The 15,397-nt window shown below is 44.2% G+C and overlaps 1 protein-coding gene across 1 annotated transcript; it reads left to right on the top strand.

The window, feature by feature from the left end:
- Positions 1–235: 235 nt before the first annotated feature.
- On the top strand, positions 236–7,947 carry LOC114101911 (amine oxidase [copper-containing] 3-like). Its single transcript, XM_027947059.2, has 4 exons — positions 236–2,079; positions 5,927–6,212; positions 6,919–7,048; positions 7,312–7,947. Exons 1-4 carry the CDS (start codon positions 495–497, stop codon positions 7,585–7,587), a joined length of 2,277 nt encoding a protein of 758 aa, XP_027802860.2. The 5' UTR covers positions 236–494; the 3' UTR covers positions 7,588–7,947.
- The last annotated feature ends 7,450 nt before the right edge of the window (positions 7,948–15,397 follow it).

Genomic DNA, 15,397 nt, shown 5'->3' with positions numbered 1-15,397 from the left:
CTGGTGGGTGTCACAAACTAGAGGAGGGAAGGAGGGAACCTGACAGAGGGGTAGGCAGGTGAGTTTCTCCTGGTGGCCTTGTACCAGGATTTCAACACTAGCCTAGAGAAGGAAGAGCCCCAGGACAGGGTGGCTTCTCCTTTCTCTTGCCTCCTGCCAGCTGTTTTCTCCAAAACCCACCCTGCCAGCTATGTGCCTGACCCTGAGTGTGCTGTTTGATTTGCAACAGGAGGCTTGTGTGGGTTATACAAAGTCCAGGGTCCTATCTAAGCCCCACCTCCTGTACTTGACCTGAGCCCTGGTCCCCTCCAGCTCCACCCCTCTGCTCTGGGTTGCTTGTCATTCCCATTACTGTTACTATCATGCCTCTTGCTGGCCGCACCGCCCAGAGACCACTACCCTCTGGAGACTGAGAGGCATCCTACATTCAGGCCCTGTCTATCTTCTGTTCTGCATTCAGAATCAGAGCCTGGAGACGGCCCTCAGCTTTAGAGATGGCTATCCTTATTATTTTTTACCTACTTAGTGTTCTGGTGACAGGTATGTGTGAAGATGGGGCTGGGAGTGACAGGGAATGTAAACCAGGCCTGGCTCCCCATTGCCCCTCCATTCCTCCCAGTGCCCAGCCCTGGACACACCCTGCCCAGAGCCAGCTGTTTGCAGACCTGAGCCCAGAAGAGTTGACAGCTGTGATGAGTTTTCTGGCCCAGAAGCTGGGGCCAGGGCTGGTGGATGCAGCCCAGGCTCGCCCCTCAGACAACTGTGTCTTCTCAGTGGAGCTGCAGCTGCCCCCCAAGGCTGCTGCCTTGACCCACTTGGACAGAGGGGGCCCGCCACCTGCCCGAGAAGCACTGGCCATCATCTTCTTTGGTGGACAATCCCAGCCCAATGTAAGTGAGCTGGTGGTGGGGCCACTGCCTCACCCCTCCTACATGCGGGATGTGACTATGGAGCTTCATGGGGGCCCCCTGCCCTACCACCGACGCCCTGTGCTGATCCGAGAATACCTGGACATAGACCAGATGATCTTCAACAGAGAACTGCCCCAGGCTAAGGGACTCCTTCACCACTGCTGCTTCTACAAAATCCAGAGAAAAAACTTGGTGACAATGAACACAGCCCCCCGTGGTCTACAATCAGGGGACCGGGCCACCTGGTTTGGCCTCTACTACAACCTCTCAGGGGCTGGGTTTTTCCTGCACCCCGTGGGGTTGGAGCTGCTGGTAGACCACAAGGCTCTGGACCCTGCCCACTGGACCATCCAGAAGGTATTCTATCAAGGCCGCTACTATGAGAGTCTGGCCCAGCTAGAGGACCAATTTGAGGCTGGCCTGGTGAATGTGGTGGTAATCCCAGACAATGGCACAGGTGGGTCCTGGTCCCTGAAGTCCCCAGTGCCCCCTGGTCCGGCTCCCCCTCTGCAGTTCCATCCCCAGGGTCCCCGCTTCAGTGTCCAGGGGAATCAAGTGGCCTCCTCAATGTGGACTTTCTCCTTTGGCCTTGGAGCTTTCAGTGGCCCGAGGATCTTTGACATCCGTTTCCAAGGGGAGAGGGTGGCCTATGAAGTCAGCGTCCAGGAGGCCTTGACTATCTATGGTGGAAATTCTCCTGCTGCTCTGCGAAGCCGCTACACAGATGGTGGCTTTGGCCTAGGCCACTTCTCTTCACCCTTGACGCGAGGGGTGGACTGCCCCTACCTGGCCACATATGTGGACTGGCACTTCCTTTTGGAGTCCCAGACCCCCAAGACAATACATGATGCCTTTTGTGTGTTTGAACAGAATCAGGGCCTCCCCCTGCGGCGACATCACTCAGATTTCAACTCCTACTATTTTGGGGGCCTTGCGGAGACAGTGCTGGTCGTCAGATCTGTGTCTACCATGCTCAACTATGACTATGTATGGGATATGATCTTCCACCCCAATGGGGCCATAGAAGTCAAAGTTCATGCTACGGGCTACATCAGCTCTTCGTTCCTCTTTGGTGCTGCTCAAAGGTATGGGAACCGAGTTGGGGAGCACACGCTGGGCACGATTCACACCCACAGTGCCCACTTCAAGGTGGATCTGGATGTGGCAGGTAAGATATCCTGATGGGGACAAAGGTGCCAGAGGAATAGCCTGAAGTCTCCATGGCCAGTTTTAAAAGTTTTCTTTGAAACAATAAAATATAAAAGGATATGCAAAAATCATCCTGCTCAGAGCTTTTCATTCTTACCAGGTTCATATTATATTCTCCTATACTGAAAAAAAAAAATCCATACTTAAAAAATTGTTTCTGGGGGCTTTGATTGTGGCTCAGTGGTAGAGCACTCGCCTAGCATGTGCAAGGTCCTGGGTTCGATCCTCAGCATCACATAAAAATAAAATAAAGATATTGTGTCCAACTACAACTAAAAAATATATATTAAAAAATTGTTTCTGTAGTTGATTTATCATAATACAAATATGAGATACTAGTGTACATAGTTAGATTTCTATATCAAAATGGGATTATAATGTACATATATTTTGCTACTTCTATCTTTTCTCATCACAAGATCATTCAAGTAAACAATGCATGTTTACTAAATACATACCTGTGCCAAGCCCTCCCCTACATAAATTAACTAAAGAAATGCACTCTTGTTTCCAGAAAGCTTGCTTTATAATGGAGGACTAGAGCATGCTTGGAGAGGTTCTGGGAAGATGTGTATGATGGAAACTTTTTAGGCTTAACATCTCTTTACCTCAGTTTACTTAAGCATAAAAATAATATAACTGTGCATTCTTTTTAAAAAAAATTTTTTTGGTTGTAAATGGATCTTTTATTTTATTTACTTATTTATATGCGGTGCTGTGGATTAAACCCAGGGCCTCACACATGCCAGGCAAGTGCTCTACCACTGAGCCACAACTCCAGCTCCTAACAGTGCCTTCTTTATAAGATTAACAACTACTTTAAATTTAGGTGGCTTTTAAATAATTTTAGATGTTCCAAGAAGTTGCCAACATTGTACAAAGAATTCTCATCTACTCTTCACTCAAATTCCTATAATGTTGATATCTTATATAATCATAAGTAAGGATCAAAACCAGGAGATTAACATTGTAATTCCATTAACTAATCTAGAGAGTTTAATTGTTCTTCTGCTAATGTTCTTATTCTGTTTCAGAATCTAATCCAAGTCTCTGCATTGCATTTAGATGTTGTATATCTTAGTCTCGTCCAACCTGTGATGGTTACTTAGGTTTCTCCTTCTTTCATGACCTTGGCATTCCATAAAAACATGGGCCAATTATTTTTGTAAACTCTCTTTCAATCTGGGTTTCTCTGATGTTTTGTCGTGGTTAGATTGCAACTACATTTTGGGAGGCAAGAAAACCACAAAATTGATGTATATCCTTCTCAGTGCATCATATCAAGGGGTTCATGATATTAGTATGTCTCATTATTATTATTTTTTAATATTTTTAGTTGTAGATGAACACAATACCTTTATTTGGTCTATTTTTATATATTTATGTGGCATGAGGATTGAACCCAGTGCCTCATGCATGTAAGGCAAGTGCTCTACCACTGAGCTAGAACCCAAGCCCCGATATGTCTTATTATTAATGATGTTGGCCTCATGCACTTGCTTAAAATGTGTCTTTTGGCTTTCTCCCTCATAAAAGTTAATATTTTACATTTTCTTTTTTTTTAAATATTTATTTATTTTTTTAGTTATCGGCAGACACAACATCTTTGCATGACACAACATCTTTGTTTGTATGTGGTGCTGAGGATCAAACCCGGGCCACACGCATGCCAGGCGAGCGCGCTACCGCTTGAGCCACATCCCCAGCCCAATATTTTACATTTTCAATTAATAAATATCTTGGGGAAAATACTTTGATGTTATGCAAATATCCTATTTTTTCCTCAAACTTTTGTTCACTAATTTTAGCCTCTATTGGAAGATTTTGCTTACAACTATTTTTACTGTGGTGTTTCCCTACTAGTCATTTAGACTTTTTACCTTTTTAAAAGATTTTTAATTGAAAACTAAAAATTTATGCATTTACCAAGTATAACATGTTGTTTTGAAATATGTATACATTGTGGAATGGTTACATGGAGCTAACTAACATGCATTACCTCACCTACTTATCTCTTATTTCTGGGAATGAGTTGGGCAGCAAGTAGCATCAGAAAGACAGATGTTTAAAATCTTAAGTTCTGTGATTTTTTTTTATGATCCTTAACTCATTGTTTACTGTTTGTCTTAAGAACCTTAATATAATTTCTCTCATAGAAATATAATTATTTCATACTGCTTCTATATCCAGTTCACTTCTTTTGGTAATTCAGTGCTCTTTAGGAATTGAGATTTTACATTGTCTTTTAATCTTTAAAGCCCATTGTTCATCTTGGAAACTTTTCTGTTCTGCTTTGATTCTGGCAACACTTAGAATCAAACTGATTATGTGATCATGCCCAAAACAACTTGGCCTGGAAGAGGTAGGCCTTACTTTTTAAGCTAACAGTGTCCCATATGTGTGCTCTTCAAGTGTTTAAAGTTGAATAAATGAAGAAAGAATGTTAAAAACAAAACAAAACAAAAAAAAACAAAGCCAGCCTCAGCAACAGTGAGGTGCTAAGCAACTCAGTGACACCCTGTCTTTAAGTAAAATACAAAATAGGGCTGGGATGTGGCTCAGTGGTCAGTGCCCCTGAGTTCCATCCCTGGTACCACCCCCCACCCCACCCACCGCAAAAAAAAAAAAAAAAACAGAAAGAAAATAAAATTAAAGTATATACTCAAATCAACACATACACACACTTTTACCTTTGTCTCTGTAGGTTAAATGATAATACTTTTAAATATCAGCTATTGTTTTTAGCCACATGAACCCTCTTCTAGATGGATCAAAAAGAACTCTTAGTCTTTGTGTTCTAAGGGTGAAGACGTTGGACTGTGGTTCAGGGGCAGTAAATCCACAGAAGAAAACTAAGGTTTGCTAAATCAGTCTCTGGACTCTCCTGGTCCCTAGAAAGTATGGAGGGATTAGCCAGCATGTTTTGGTTTATTGCTCTTTGATCTCAGATCATGTCAGATGATTCCTAATATGGGACCTAGTTAGGCTGCAATAAAATAATTCAAAACTCCAAGTGTTCAGGGAACAAATTGTAAATTTGGCCCCACTCCCAACTCCCTGTCATGTTCTAAACTATAGGAGATGCCTCTAATCCCCAACAGTGTGAGGCCTAGCGTATAGTTTCCCTTCCTGTTGGCCCCCATGTCTGTAGACCATATGTGTGTGTTTTGGGATTGCTCTGGGCTGGCTTCCTGGGTGATTAAAAAATCACACTAAGATCTTGGTCCCTAGCATTGCTACAATACTGTGTATCCTTTTGACCAACCAAGGCACATTATTCAAATTCTCTATGCTTCAGTTGTCCCATCTATAAGTGGAGACAGTTTATAGTTTCTCCTTCATAAGGTTGTCATAAAAATAAGAGTGGCAGTGTATATAAAGCACTCAACATGGTGCATGCATAGAACTTCGGCTTTCATAAGTGTGAGTCTTCTTTCCATGAGAAGGCAGTTCAGGTGATGTCATAGGGCTTGAGTAGTGAGAAGCAGTTCCTCTCTTCAAGTCAGAGCAATCTCACCCTGAGCTATGCCCACTGGGTAAACCACCTTTTTGTGATTACTGAGAGGGTAAATGTAGGTGGAGGCCCAGTCCCAAGACATCTGGAATAATTACTAAAGACGACATAATTGAGGAAGAACTTCTCATATCTGTGCATTGGGGATATCTTGGGGAGAGGGAAGGGAAGCAGGGGCCACAATCTGTCCTGGGATGCTCTTTGACCCCCCTCTGAAGCCAGGTGGGGGAGGACTCCAGAGGGACGAGGGCAACTATATGATCAGCCTTCCACCCTCACCCATCCCACACAGGACTGGAGAACTGGGTCTGGGCTGAAGACATGGCCTTTGTCCCCACGACTGTGCCCTGGCACCCTGAACACCAGGTACAGAGAATGCAGGTGACCCGAAAGCTGCTGGAAACAGAGGAACAGGCTGCTTTCCCCCTGGGAGGGGCCACTCCCCGTTACTTGTACCTGGCCAGTAACCACAGCAACAAGTGGGGTCACCCACGAGGCTACCACATCCAGATACTTAGTTTTGCAGGGGAGCCACTGCCCCAGAACAGCTCCATGGAGAGAGCCTTCAGCTGGGGGAGGTAAGTGGTGGGCTGTCAGAGAGGGCTGGGGGAAGTGGGCTGAACAAAGGGGCTTTCATTGCTCTATTTTTTAATGGGTACATGTGCACCTATCCTCTTCTATGGATCTTGAGTTGCTCAAAATGAAGATTAGTGGATGGATGGATGGATGGATGGAAGACAGGTAAGATATGGTGCATTCAAGCAAATACAGAAAATATTAATGGTAGAACCTAGGCTGTAGTTATTATGGTGTTTTCTATACAATCCTTTCATCTTCTCTGTATGTTTAAAATATTTGAAAAAAAAAAGGTTGGAGGAAAAAACAAAGAGTTAAAGGAACCCAGGTTGGAGAAAGTAATCCCTAATATTCAGGCAGTTGAGATAGAGAACTTGACCTCAGATGGGAATAGATGGGAATCAGGACACATCCATAATTTTGGATCCAAACTCCAGGCTCAACACCAGGCTCTGATCTGGAAGCATGGATGAATGACATTCCTACCCAAAGTCTGAATTGTGAACAAGGTGACGTTTGAGGTATAGGATATTGAACAAATGCAGGAACTCTACAGGGTTGGAGAAGAATGAGAACTACATGAGAATGATAAAGAGACTCAGTACCAAGACCTTTATGTTTATTTTGCCCATATGTTCCCTCTTCCTTGCAGCTTTGGGCAGCAGTTTGTGTTGATGACCTTGTAGATCTAAACAAAATTGCCTGCAGGTACCAGCTGGCTGTGACACAGCGGAAGGAGGGGGAGCCCAGTAGCACCAGCATCTATAATTTGAATGACCCTTGGACACCTACGGTGGACTTCACTGACTTCATCAATAATGAGACTATTGTAGGGCAGGTGAGTTGAATGGGAAGTGAGGAATGAGGTGGAAATGAGAGGGGAAGGCAGGAATGAGCCACTTCTCTTTCACCAGTGAGATTCCTCGGGGGTCTTAAGAACCCACTTAGAAAAACAAACCTTGATGATTTCACATTTTTCCTGAGAATTTAAGGGAGTATGGGTTGGTGAGCTGAAGCCTTCCCTGAAGGGCCACTGGGGGAGGCAGGGCATATCCCTAGCAAAGCCTGACCTCATGATCCTCTTTCTTCTCCCTCTGATAGGACTTGGTGGCCTGGGTGACAGCTGGTTTTCTGCACATCCCACATGCAGAGGATATTCCCAACACGGTGACTGTGGGGAATGGAGTGGGCTTCTTCCTCCGACCCTACAACTTCTTTGATGAGGACCCTTCCTTCTACTCTGCTGACTCAGTCTACTTCCGGGAGGACCAGGATGCTGGGGACTGTGGGATCAATCCACTGGCTTGCCTGTCCCAAGCTGCTGCCTGTGCCCCTGACCTCCCTGCCTTCTCCCATGGGGGCTTCTCTCACAACTAGTTAGTCCCTGGGATGGCCAATCTGACCAGGAGCCCTGGGGTCAGGTTAGAAGGGCTGGGGCAGCAACTGGACTCTGGGCAGGGCAGCCTGTTTCCCTCTTCTCCTTCCTTACACCCCTGATGTCTCTGTCAAGGTCCTTTCTCTTCCACTGTCCTCTTTTGCCTCCTCCTCCTTGGCTAGAGCATCCTGACCCTGAGATGCCTGACAGAGGAATACTTGGTTTTGCTGCTCCTAGCTGTGCTGAGTTCCCTCCCCAGGGAGGGGAGGAATAACCCAGCCAGGAGACTGAAGCAGTGACCAAGCTTGTCCCCAGATGACTCTTGTATTTTCTAAGCTTTTCTCCCTTATTTTTATAAATGAGATACGAGTCATAAAACCTAAAACTCACTATTTCAAAATAAACTATTTAGTGGTTTGGTTTTTTTTTTTTTTTTAAAATATGGTCACAAAGTTGTGCAATCTTTGCCACTAATTCCAGAACATTTTCATCACTCCAGAAAGAAACCCCATGCCTAGCTGGTGTGGTGGCGTACAACTGGAATCCCTGTGGCTGGGAGGCTGAAGCAAGAGGATGACACCAACCTCAGCAACTTAGCGAAGCCCTAAGCAACTTAGTGAGACCCTGTCTCTAAATAAAAAAGGGCTGGGAATGTGGCTCAGTGGTTAAGTGTCCCTGGGTTCAATCCCTGATACCAAAACAAAAAACAAAAACAAAATAGGAACCCCAAACCCTACCTATTAGCAGTCACTCTCCATCCCTCCCCCACCCCTTCCCAGATCTGCATAATCATTAATCTACTTTCTATCACTATGGATTTGTCTATATTCTGGACATGTTGTATAAATGGATTCATTCAATATATGGTCTTTCATGATTGGCTTCTTTTACTTAGCATGCTTTAAAGTGCATTAATTTTACAGTGTATATCATTGCTTCATTTCTATACTGCTAAATAATATTCCATTGTATGTTGTTAGAATTTGGATCTTGAATGTCTCCTAAAGGCTTGGTGGTATTATTGGGAGATGATGGAATCTTTGGAAGGTGGGGTTTGTGGGAGGTCCTTAGGTTATTGGGAGTGTGGAAAGGGATTGTGGAATCCCTACTCCTTTCTCTCTTTTTTTGCTCCCTGGCTCATGACATAGTGAGTTTATTCTGCCTCTCACTTCTGCCGTGATATACTGCTTGCCTCAGGCCCAAAGCAACATAACCAATCAATCAGGGACTGGAACTTCCAAAACTGTAAGCGAAAATAAATCTTTTCTCTTCATAAGTTAATTGCCTCGGGTATTTTTTTTTTGGGGGGGTGGTACTAGGGACTGAACTCAGGGGCACTCAGCCACTGAGCTACATCCCCAGCCCTATTTTGTATTTTATTTAGAGACAGTGTCTCACTGAATTGCTTAGTGCCTCGCCATTGCTGAGGCTGGCTTTGAACTTGCAATTCTCCTGCCTCGGCCTCCCAAGCCACTGGGATTACAAGTGTGTGCCACGGCATCCGGCTGCTTCAGGTATTTTATTATAGTCATGGAAAGATGATTAGCACATGTGAATCAACTATATTTTGTTTATTCATTTATTAGTTGATGGGATTTTAAGTTGTTTCCAGTTATTCATTTATTAGTTGATGGGAATTTGAGTTGTTTCCAGATCATGTTGGGAACATTCATGTTCTTATACAGACTTTATGTTTTCCCTTCTGTTGGGTATATGGCTCAGAGTGGAATTGGTGGGTCATATGATAATTCTGTGTTTAACCTTTTGAGTAACTACTCAAATGTTTTCCAAAGTGACTTGTATTTTCTTTTTCTTTTTTATTGCATAAAATATACATAAAATCTCTATTTTTAACAAATTTTTTAATAGTCAGAAGCTTGCTTGGGCCATCCCAGCCTTTTTTCTGCTCTGGGTCTTAAATATGAGGATGGGGCTTCTAGAGACCTATTTTTCTGTCAAGCTCTAGGGCAAAATCCCCCTAAGCTCATGTCTCTCCCTTCCTTCTTCCTCTTCCCCATTCCTCTGCTATTTCCCTCCAAGGTTCTAGAGTTATGTCCCTGCTGCCTCAGTTCTTATATCCCCCCAATTTGGGTGTCCTCCTCTGTCCCTGTGCTGGAGAAACCTTGGCTGGCAGAGGCTATCTTGTTTGAGAGGACAATCCCTAGTTATCTCTTATGAGAGACATATGTCTCTGTACAGCTCTCTTCTTGTCTCTTTGATGCTCTGTCTGAATAAAAATCTTCCTCCTATTATCCTGTCATCTGTCTAATAATCCCCTTCCAAGTCCCCAACATTTACATAGGCCACATGGCATGTGCTTTTATGAGGGAAAAGGATGGTCAAGTGGCAGCAGCAGCTCAAGGGATTTTTTAATTTTTTAAAAAAATATTTATTTATTTATTTTAGTTTTCGGCGGACACAACATCTTTGTTTGTATGTGGTGCTGAGGATCGAACCTGGGCCGCACGCATGCCAGGCGAGCACGCTACCGCTTGAGCCACATCCCCAGCCCCTTATTTTTATTTTTTATAGTTGTAGATGGACAGCATGTCTTTGTTTAGTTTTTTATGTGGCGCTGAGGATCGAACCCAGTCCCAGTGCCTCACACATGCTAAGCAAGCGCTCTGCGACTGAGCTACAGCCCCAGCTCTCAAGAGGTTTTGTGGGTGGAATGACAAAGGGTCATCTGTTCCCAGAGACATGGTGGCAGTGACCTCTGTGACTTTGAAGCAGCCAGCATAGGAGACAATAATGTCACTGGGAGTAAGAACCAAAAGACCTCAGGAGCTCAGGCCACTAGCCTGGGAGCTGCAAATGAGGCAGGTGCCTCCCAATGGGGACCTTCTTTGTCTGGTCAGCATAACAGCCTCCTGGGCTGCCACCAGTCCTGTGGTGTGGACTTTGGAAAGGCATAAAGAAGAACTGGGATCTTTTCCAGGAAGGGGTTTGGGTACAGGAGTAAAGTAGGGAGGAGATAGGGCTCAAAGACCAAGTTTTATGCTGTGCAGGGGGTCCACACCTCTGCTTCTATGGTTGGCCCACTTGTCATTGTCATTTCTGTGGGTCACAAAATCAAGAAGAGATGGGATGCTATCATGCATAATAAATTAGAATTTAAAAGAATTTTTTTAAAAAAAGAAGAGATGGGATTCCTTTCCCAGGAGCAAGCCCAGGCTACCCACCTAGCTTTTGGGACATTAAAGGGATTCAGCAAGGGGCTGGGGTCGTGGCTCAGTTTTAGAGCACTTGCCTTGCATGTGTGAGGCACTGGGTTCAATTCTCAGCACTGCATATAAATAAATGAATAAAATAAAGTTCCTTCGACAACTTAAAAAAAGATATTGCAAGAGGAGAGTTCAAGACACAAGATTTGGGTCTAATTCAGCTTGTGACCCGAGGGGTTACAAACCTGGAGTTCAGACCACATAGAATCCTGGGGCTCCCTTGACAAATGGACCCCTGTTAACCACGTGAGTTGGAGAAAAACTAGGTTTTGACCAGGGGACTTTCCTACAAATACTAAAAGTGTTCTGGGTATGGTGGCACAAGCCTGTAATCCCAGCTACTTGGGATTACAGACAAAAGAAAAAAGAAAAAAGGGCTGGGGATGTAACTCAGTGGTAGAGTTCTTGCCAGGATACATGAAGCCATGGAGGTTTAATCCCCAGTATTCCCCCCACCAAAATAAGAATAATAAAAAACAACAGTGTAGGAGCCTCTATTCTCAGGTAGTGACTCTCAACAGGATGTGGTGAACAGTGCTTAGATGGCAAGGGGTAAAGGCAGAGCCTGTTTGCTTCAATTGCTGATTCTTTCCGTTTGCACCTCAGCTCCATGATTCAGCCTCTCTGTACTCTTCCAGCCCAGACAAATACCTTGTACTGAATTCTTCCATTTTCTCATTTAAAGAAATTTGGGCCATGATGGGTGGAGATACTCCCTCTTACTCCCAAAATAAACTCTGTAGGGAAGCAAGGCTGCTCCTCCAGAGGCAGGGATGGGGCCTGGGGATCCATGACCCCAGGCTGAGATATGCTGGGAAGCATGCTGCTGTGACCTAGGAGTGTGCAATAGGGCTACCTGCAGAAGTCAAAGGGCATAGCCCACGGTCCCTGAGGAAGGGTGTGCACTGCTAATGCTAAGGAAAAAACAGAAAAGTTCTTCTAAGTCCACATCTTTCCACCCTCAAGAACCAACCAGATGCCGGGCGTGGTGGCATACAACTCGGGAGGCTGAGAAAGGAGGATTGCAAGTTCAAAGCCAGCCTCAGCAACAGCGAGGTGCTAAGCAACTCAGTGAGACCCTGTCTCTAATAAAATATAAAAAATCGGGCTGGAGATGAAATTCAGTGGTTGAGTGTCCCTGAGTTCAATCCCTGGTACTCACCCCACACACACCAGAAAAAAGAACCAACCAGATCCTGAGAAATGAAACCCAGAAAGATCCAAGAGGTCTGAATTTCAAAGTTCTGGGACAAATCTAGAGGTAAGAAGCTTTGGGAATTGTGGGTCTTCTAGGGATCTATAAACCTATAGACCTTGCTGGAAGTGTGTGTGTGCTCCCTGGGGGTTCTACAGGTTCATTTCTTTTTCTTTTCTTTTTTTGTTTTTTTAGTTGTAGATGAACACAATACCTTTATTTATTTATTTAATGTGGTGCTGAGGATGGAACACAGTGCCTCATGTGTGCTAGGCAAGAGCTCTACCACTGAGCCACAACCCCAGTCCTCTACAGGTTCATTTCTACCCTGCTCAGCGGTCTGGCTTAGCCTCCTCTTGGAGCCTCTCTGTGTCCCTACTCTGATACTTGGCCTGTGGCTGATGACTGACCATTTTACCCCCCTCAGGTTCTGCAGGTGGAATATACAACATCTGTGGCATTCCTCCTCCTCCGCACCTCCAGGTCCTCTGACTGCAACAATCTCATTTAGCTTTTCAAGAGACTCATGCGTCCTTCACTCATTCAGCTTGGATTTTGCAGTCCCTATTAATTCTATAGTAATAATCATTATAGTCAATAAAATTGCCTTCATAGTAATGTCACAGTGGAGTGAAGGACATTCAAATGAAGAGGCGAAACTCCTACTTCTGGTCCCAAGAGGCCAGCTGTGTGTCTCTACATTTCAAAAACTGGGTCTGTCTAAGAAAGAGATGGACAGAGAGCAAAATGGAGATGGGTTTGGAGAAAGAGTTGGAGAGGGGATGGGGGTAAGGATGGGAGTGGAACAGAGGTCCAGAGGGAGTGGGGAGGGGATTAGTGATACAGAGGAGGTGGGATGATAGATGAGGCGGAGATGAGATGAGGTGTGGTGGGGGCAGAGATATGGATGAGAGCCAAGAGGACTGTGTGGCCCTCTGGCCTCCCCAGATTACAAACCTGTGCTTCCTACCTTACCCCATGGATCTTGATGCAGAGAAAACTTGATTCCTTCATTCATCAAACATATCTTGGACTCGTCTTGAATGCCAGGCTTGCATTGATAGACTGCACACACGCACACACACAAACACAAACACATACACACTGAGTGTCTTCCATCATTTCCTTCAAAAAGCTCAAAGTCTAAGGTAGGGAGAGGTATTTTGGTAAACAAAACACTGGGGTAGGAGCTGGCAGACAAGCTGACCACAGAACAGGGTGTCTGTAGGAGTCTGGGAGGGCTTCATGGAAAAGGTGATCATTATCCGTGTGTTTGTATAGATTTACTTATTAAATTCATAAAACATTTGCATGTTGAAAAATTCTAAAAAGCACATGTGTCTAGTGCTGATTGTACAACAATTCTGAGAATTACTACAGCCTAATGAATGATACATTTTAAATGGGTAAACAATATGGTATGTGACTTAAATCTCAGTAATGTTCTATTTTAAAATAAGGGTATGTGTTCTCATCTCAACTCTGCTCTTGGTCTCTTCCTGAATTCAACCAATATTGGAAACTTGGATGTCATGCAGAACACTCTGGTCTTGTCTCCCCATGATGAGTCAAACCACAAACAAAATCACAAAAAAACAATGCAACAATAACAGAAAAACATATCCCAAATATCCCTTCAACATCTTCTTCTCTCATTCATCTAAATTTTGCTGCAGTTTTTATCTCTGAGCACTTGTGTTTTTACATAGGTAAGGACAGTCTAGATACTCTTTTGTACTCTTTTTCCTTTAAGGGTACATCATAAGCATTTCACCAGTTTACTGTGTAACACTCAAAAGGATGGTTTTCAAAGGATGAGAGACTCTATCAAGTTGATGGTAAAGGAATCTTTCCTCACTAGGTGATTGGGCTGGTTCTAAATTGCTATGAAGTAGAAGAATGATCCACCAGACCTTGACTTGGGACAATAGCTTTCACATGGCAGACTCACAGTCTTAGAGCTAAAAGGGATTCTGGATAGGCTTTTCTAGTCCTGGAAAGGTTTTCCATAGCCCCACCTACTATGCACCAAAGGAACTATTAGAAGACAGGGAGGTCCAGATGGATTCTCCCTATCTTCTGGCCTAGCAAATTCCCCCTTATCCTCTTGCCTTCCTTGGTGAAATGGCAAAGTATGTCTGGGGAAGGTGAACTATGGAGACTCAGGAGGAGACATTTGGGACTGTCTACTACAATGCCAGGGCTGCCAGTTCACTTTCTTTGACATTATGAATGAATTAGTCCACTGGGCACTGTGCTAGGTGCTGGGGAAACAGTGGGATGCAGATAGATAGCCATGGTCCACTTCTTGGCTTGGACCAGTGAAGACACTGCTGGAACAAGAAAACTTCTGTGATGATTCTTGAAAGTGAGAGCCAGCCATGGGTCCCCCACTTGCCCTTTATCTCCCTCTCTTAAAGCTGATTCTTCTTTGCCCCAACTATCTGGCCCCAGCTTCCCTGTAGCCGCCAGAGAGACCTTATCAAAAGAAGGGAAATTAATTGAAGCATGCTCAGTTGGACTCGGTCTAAAACTTTCCACTGCATGTCTCTCACTCTCCTTGATTTCACATGCCTGGGCCAGAACATGAAGGGGAACTCGCCTTTTCTTGAGGTCCTTCAAGGAATATGATGTCTTAGTCTCTCCATAAGAGAAGCCAGTATAGTCTAGACAACTCTGAGTCAAGTGATTTCCATCTACTCCTTTGTTTGATTCTCACAACAACCTTGAGAGATATAAATCAGATGCTGAGTGCTTCTCAAATATTACTTTGTTTTAATTCTAAAAACAGGTCCACCAGGCTACCAAAAAGCGCTGTAGCCCAGGGGAAGGCAAGGAGGTATGATTTTCTATGAAGATCTGGTTCGATACCAGCCAGGTGACTTTGGGCAAGTTAATTCATCTCTCTGAATTTTAGTTTCCTCATCTGTAAAATGGGAATAATATCTATCTCTCAGTGGACAAGAGCATGAATATGCACAGTTGCTTTTCCCATAAGCCCTCAACCTTGACTGGACTGTACTGAAATTTGAATAAACAGTAATAATTGTTATATTCAAGTAAGTTTTTTATTTTGGAGTTGGGTGTAGTAGTGTATACCTATGGTCCAGGCTACTGCAGAGACTAAGACAGAAGATTGTTGGAGCCCAGGAATTCAGGGTCAGACTGGGTAACATAGCAAGATCCTGTCTCAACAACAATAAAAATCCACCTCACAGCCGTTTTCTCATTTGGCTACCACAAGAGGGAAAATCTAAGAAAGTCCAAAAATTCTGTGTAAAAAAATCACCCTTGCTGCACAGGTCAAACTGGGACATGAGGCCAAAGAGCAATATTGACATAATGGAGCCCAAGCACTTCCTTTCTGGATGAGACCTACACTACCTGAGCCAG

Source organism: Marmota flaviventris, chromosome 17 (genome assembly GCF_047511675.1).
Source record: "Marmota flaviventris isolate mMarFla1 chromosome 17, mMarFla1.hap1, whole genome shotgun sequence".
Classification (NCBI taxonomy): domain Eukaryota; kingdom Metazoa; phylum Chordata; class Mammalia; order Rodentia; family Sciuridae; genus Marmota; species Marmota flaviventris.
Note: the sequence above shows the minus strand (reverse complement) of the source record. Positions and strands in the feature narration are given on the sequence as shown.

Coding starts and splice junctions, on each gene's coding strand:
- LOC114101911 (XM_027947059.2), top strand. CDS start 495: ATGGCTATCCTTATTATTTTTTACCTACTTAGTGTTCTGGTGACAGGT. Junction 2,080..5,926: donor GGTGGATCTGGATGTGGCAG/GTAAGATATCCT, acceptor CATCCCACACAG/GACTGGAGAACTGGGTCTGG. Junction 6,213..6,918: donor AGAGCCTTCAGCTGGGGGAG/GTAAGTGGTGGG, acceptor AATTGCCTGCAG/GTACCAGCTGGCTGTGACAC.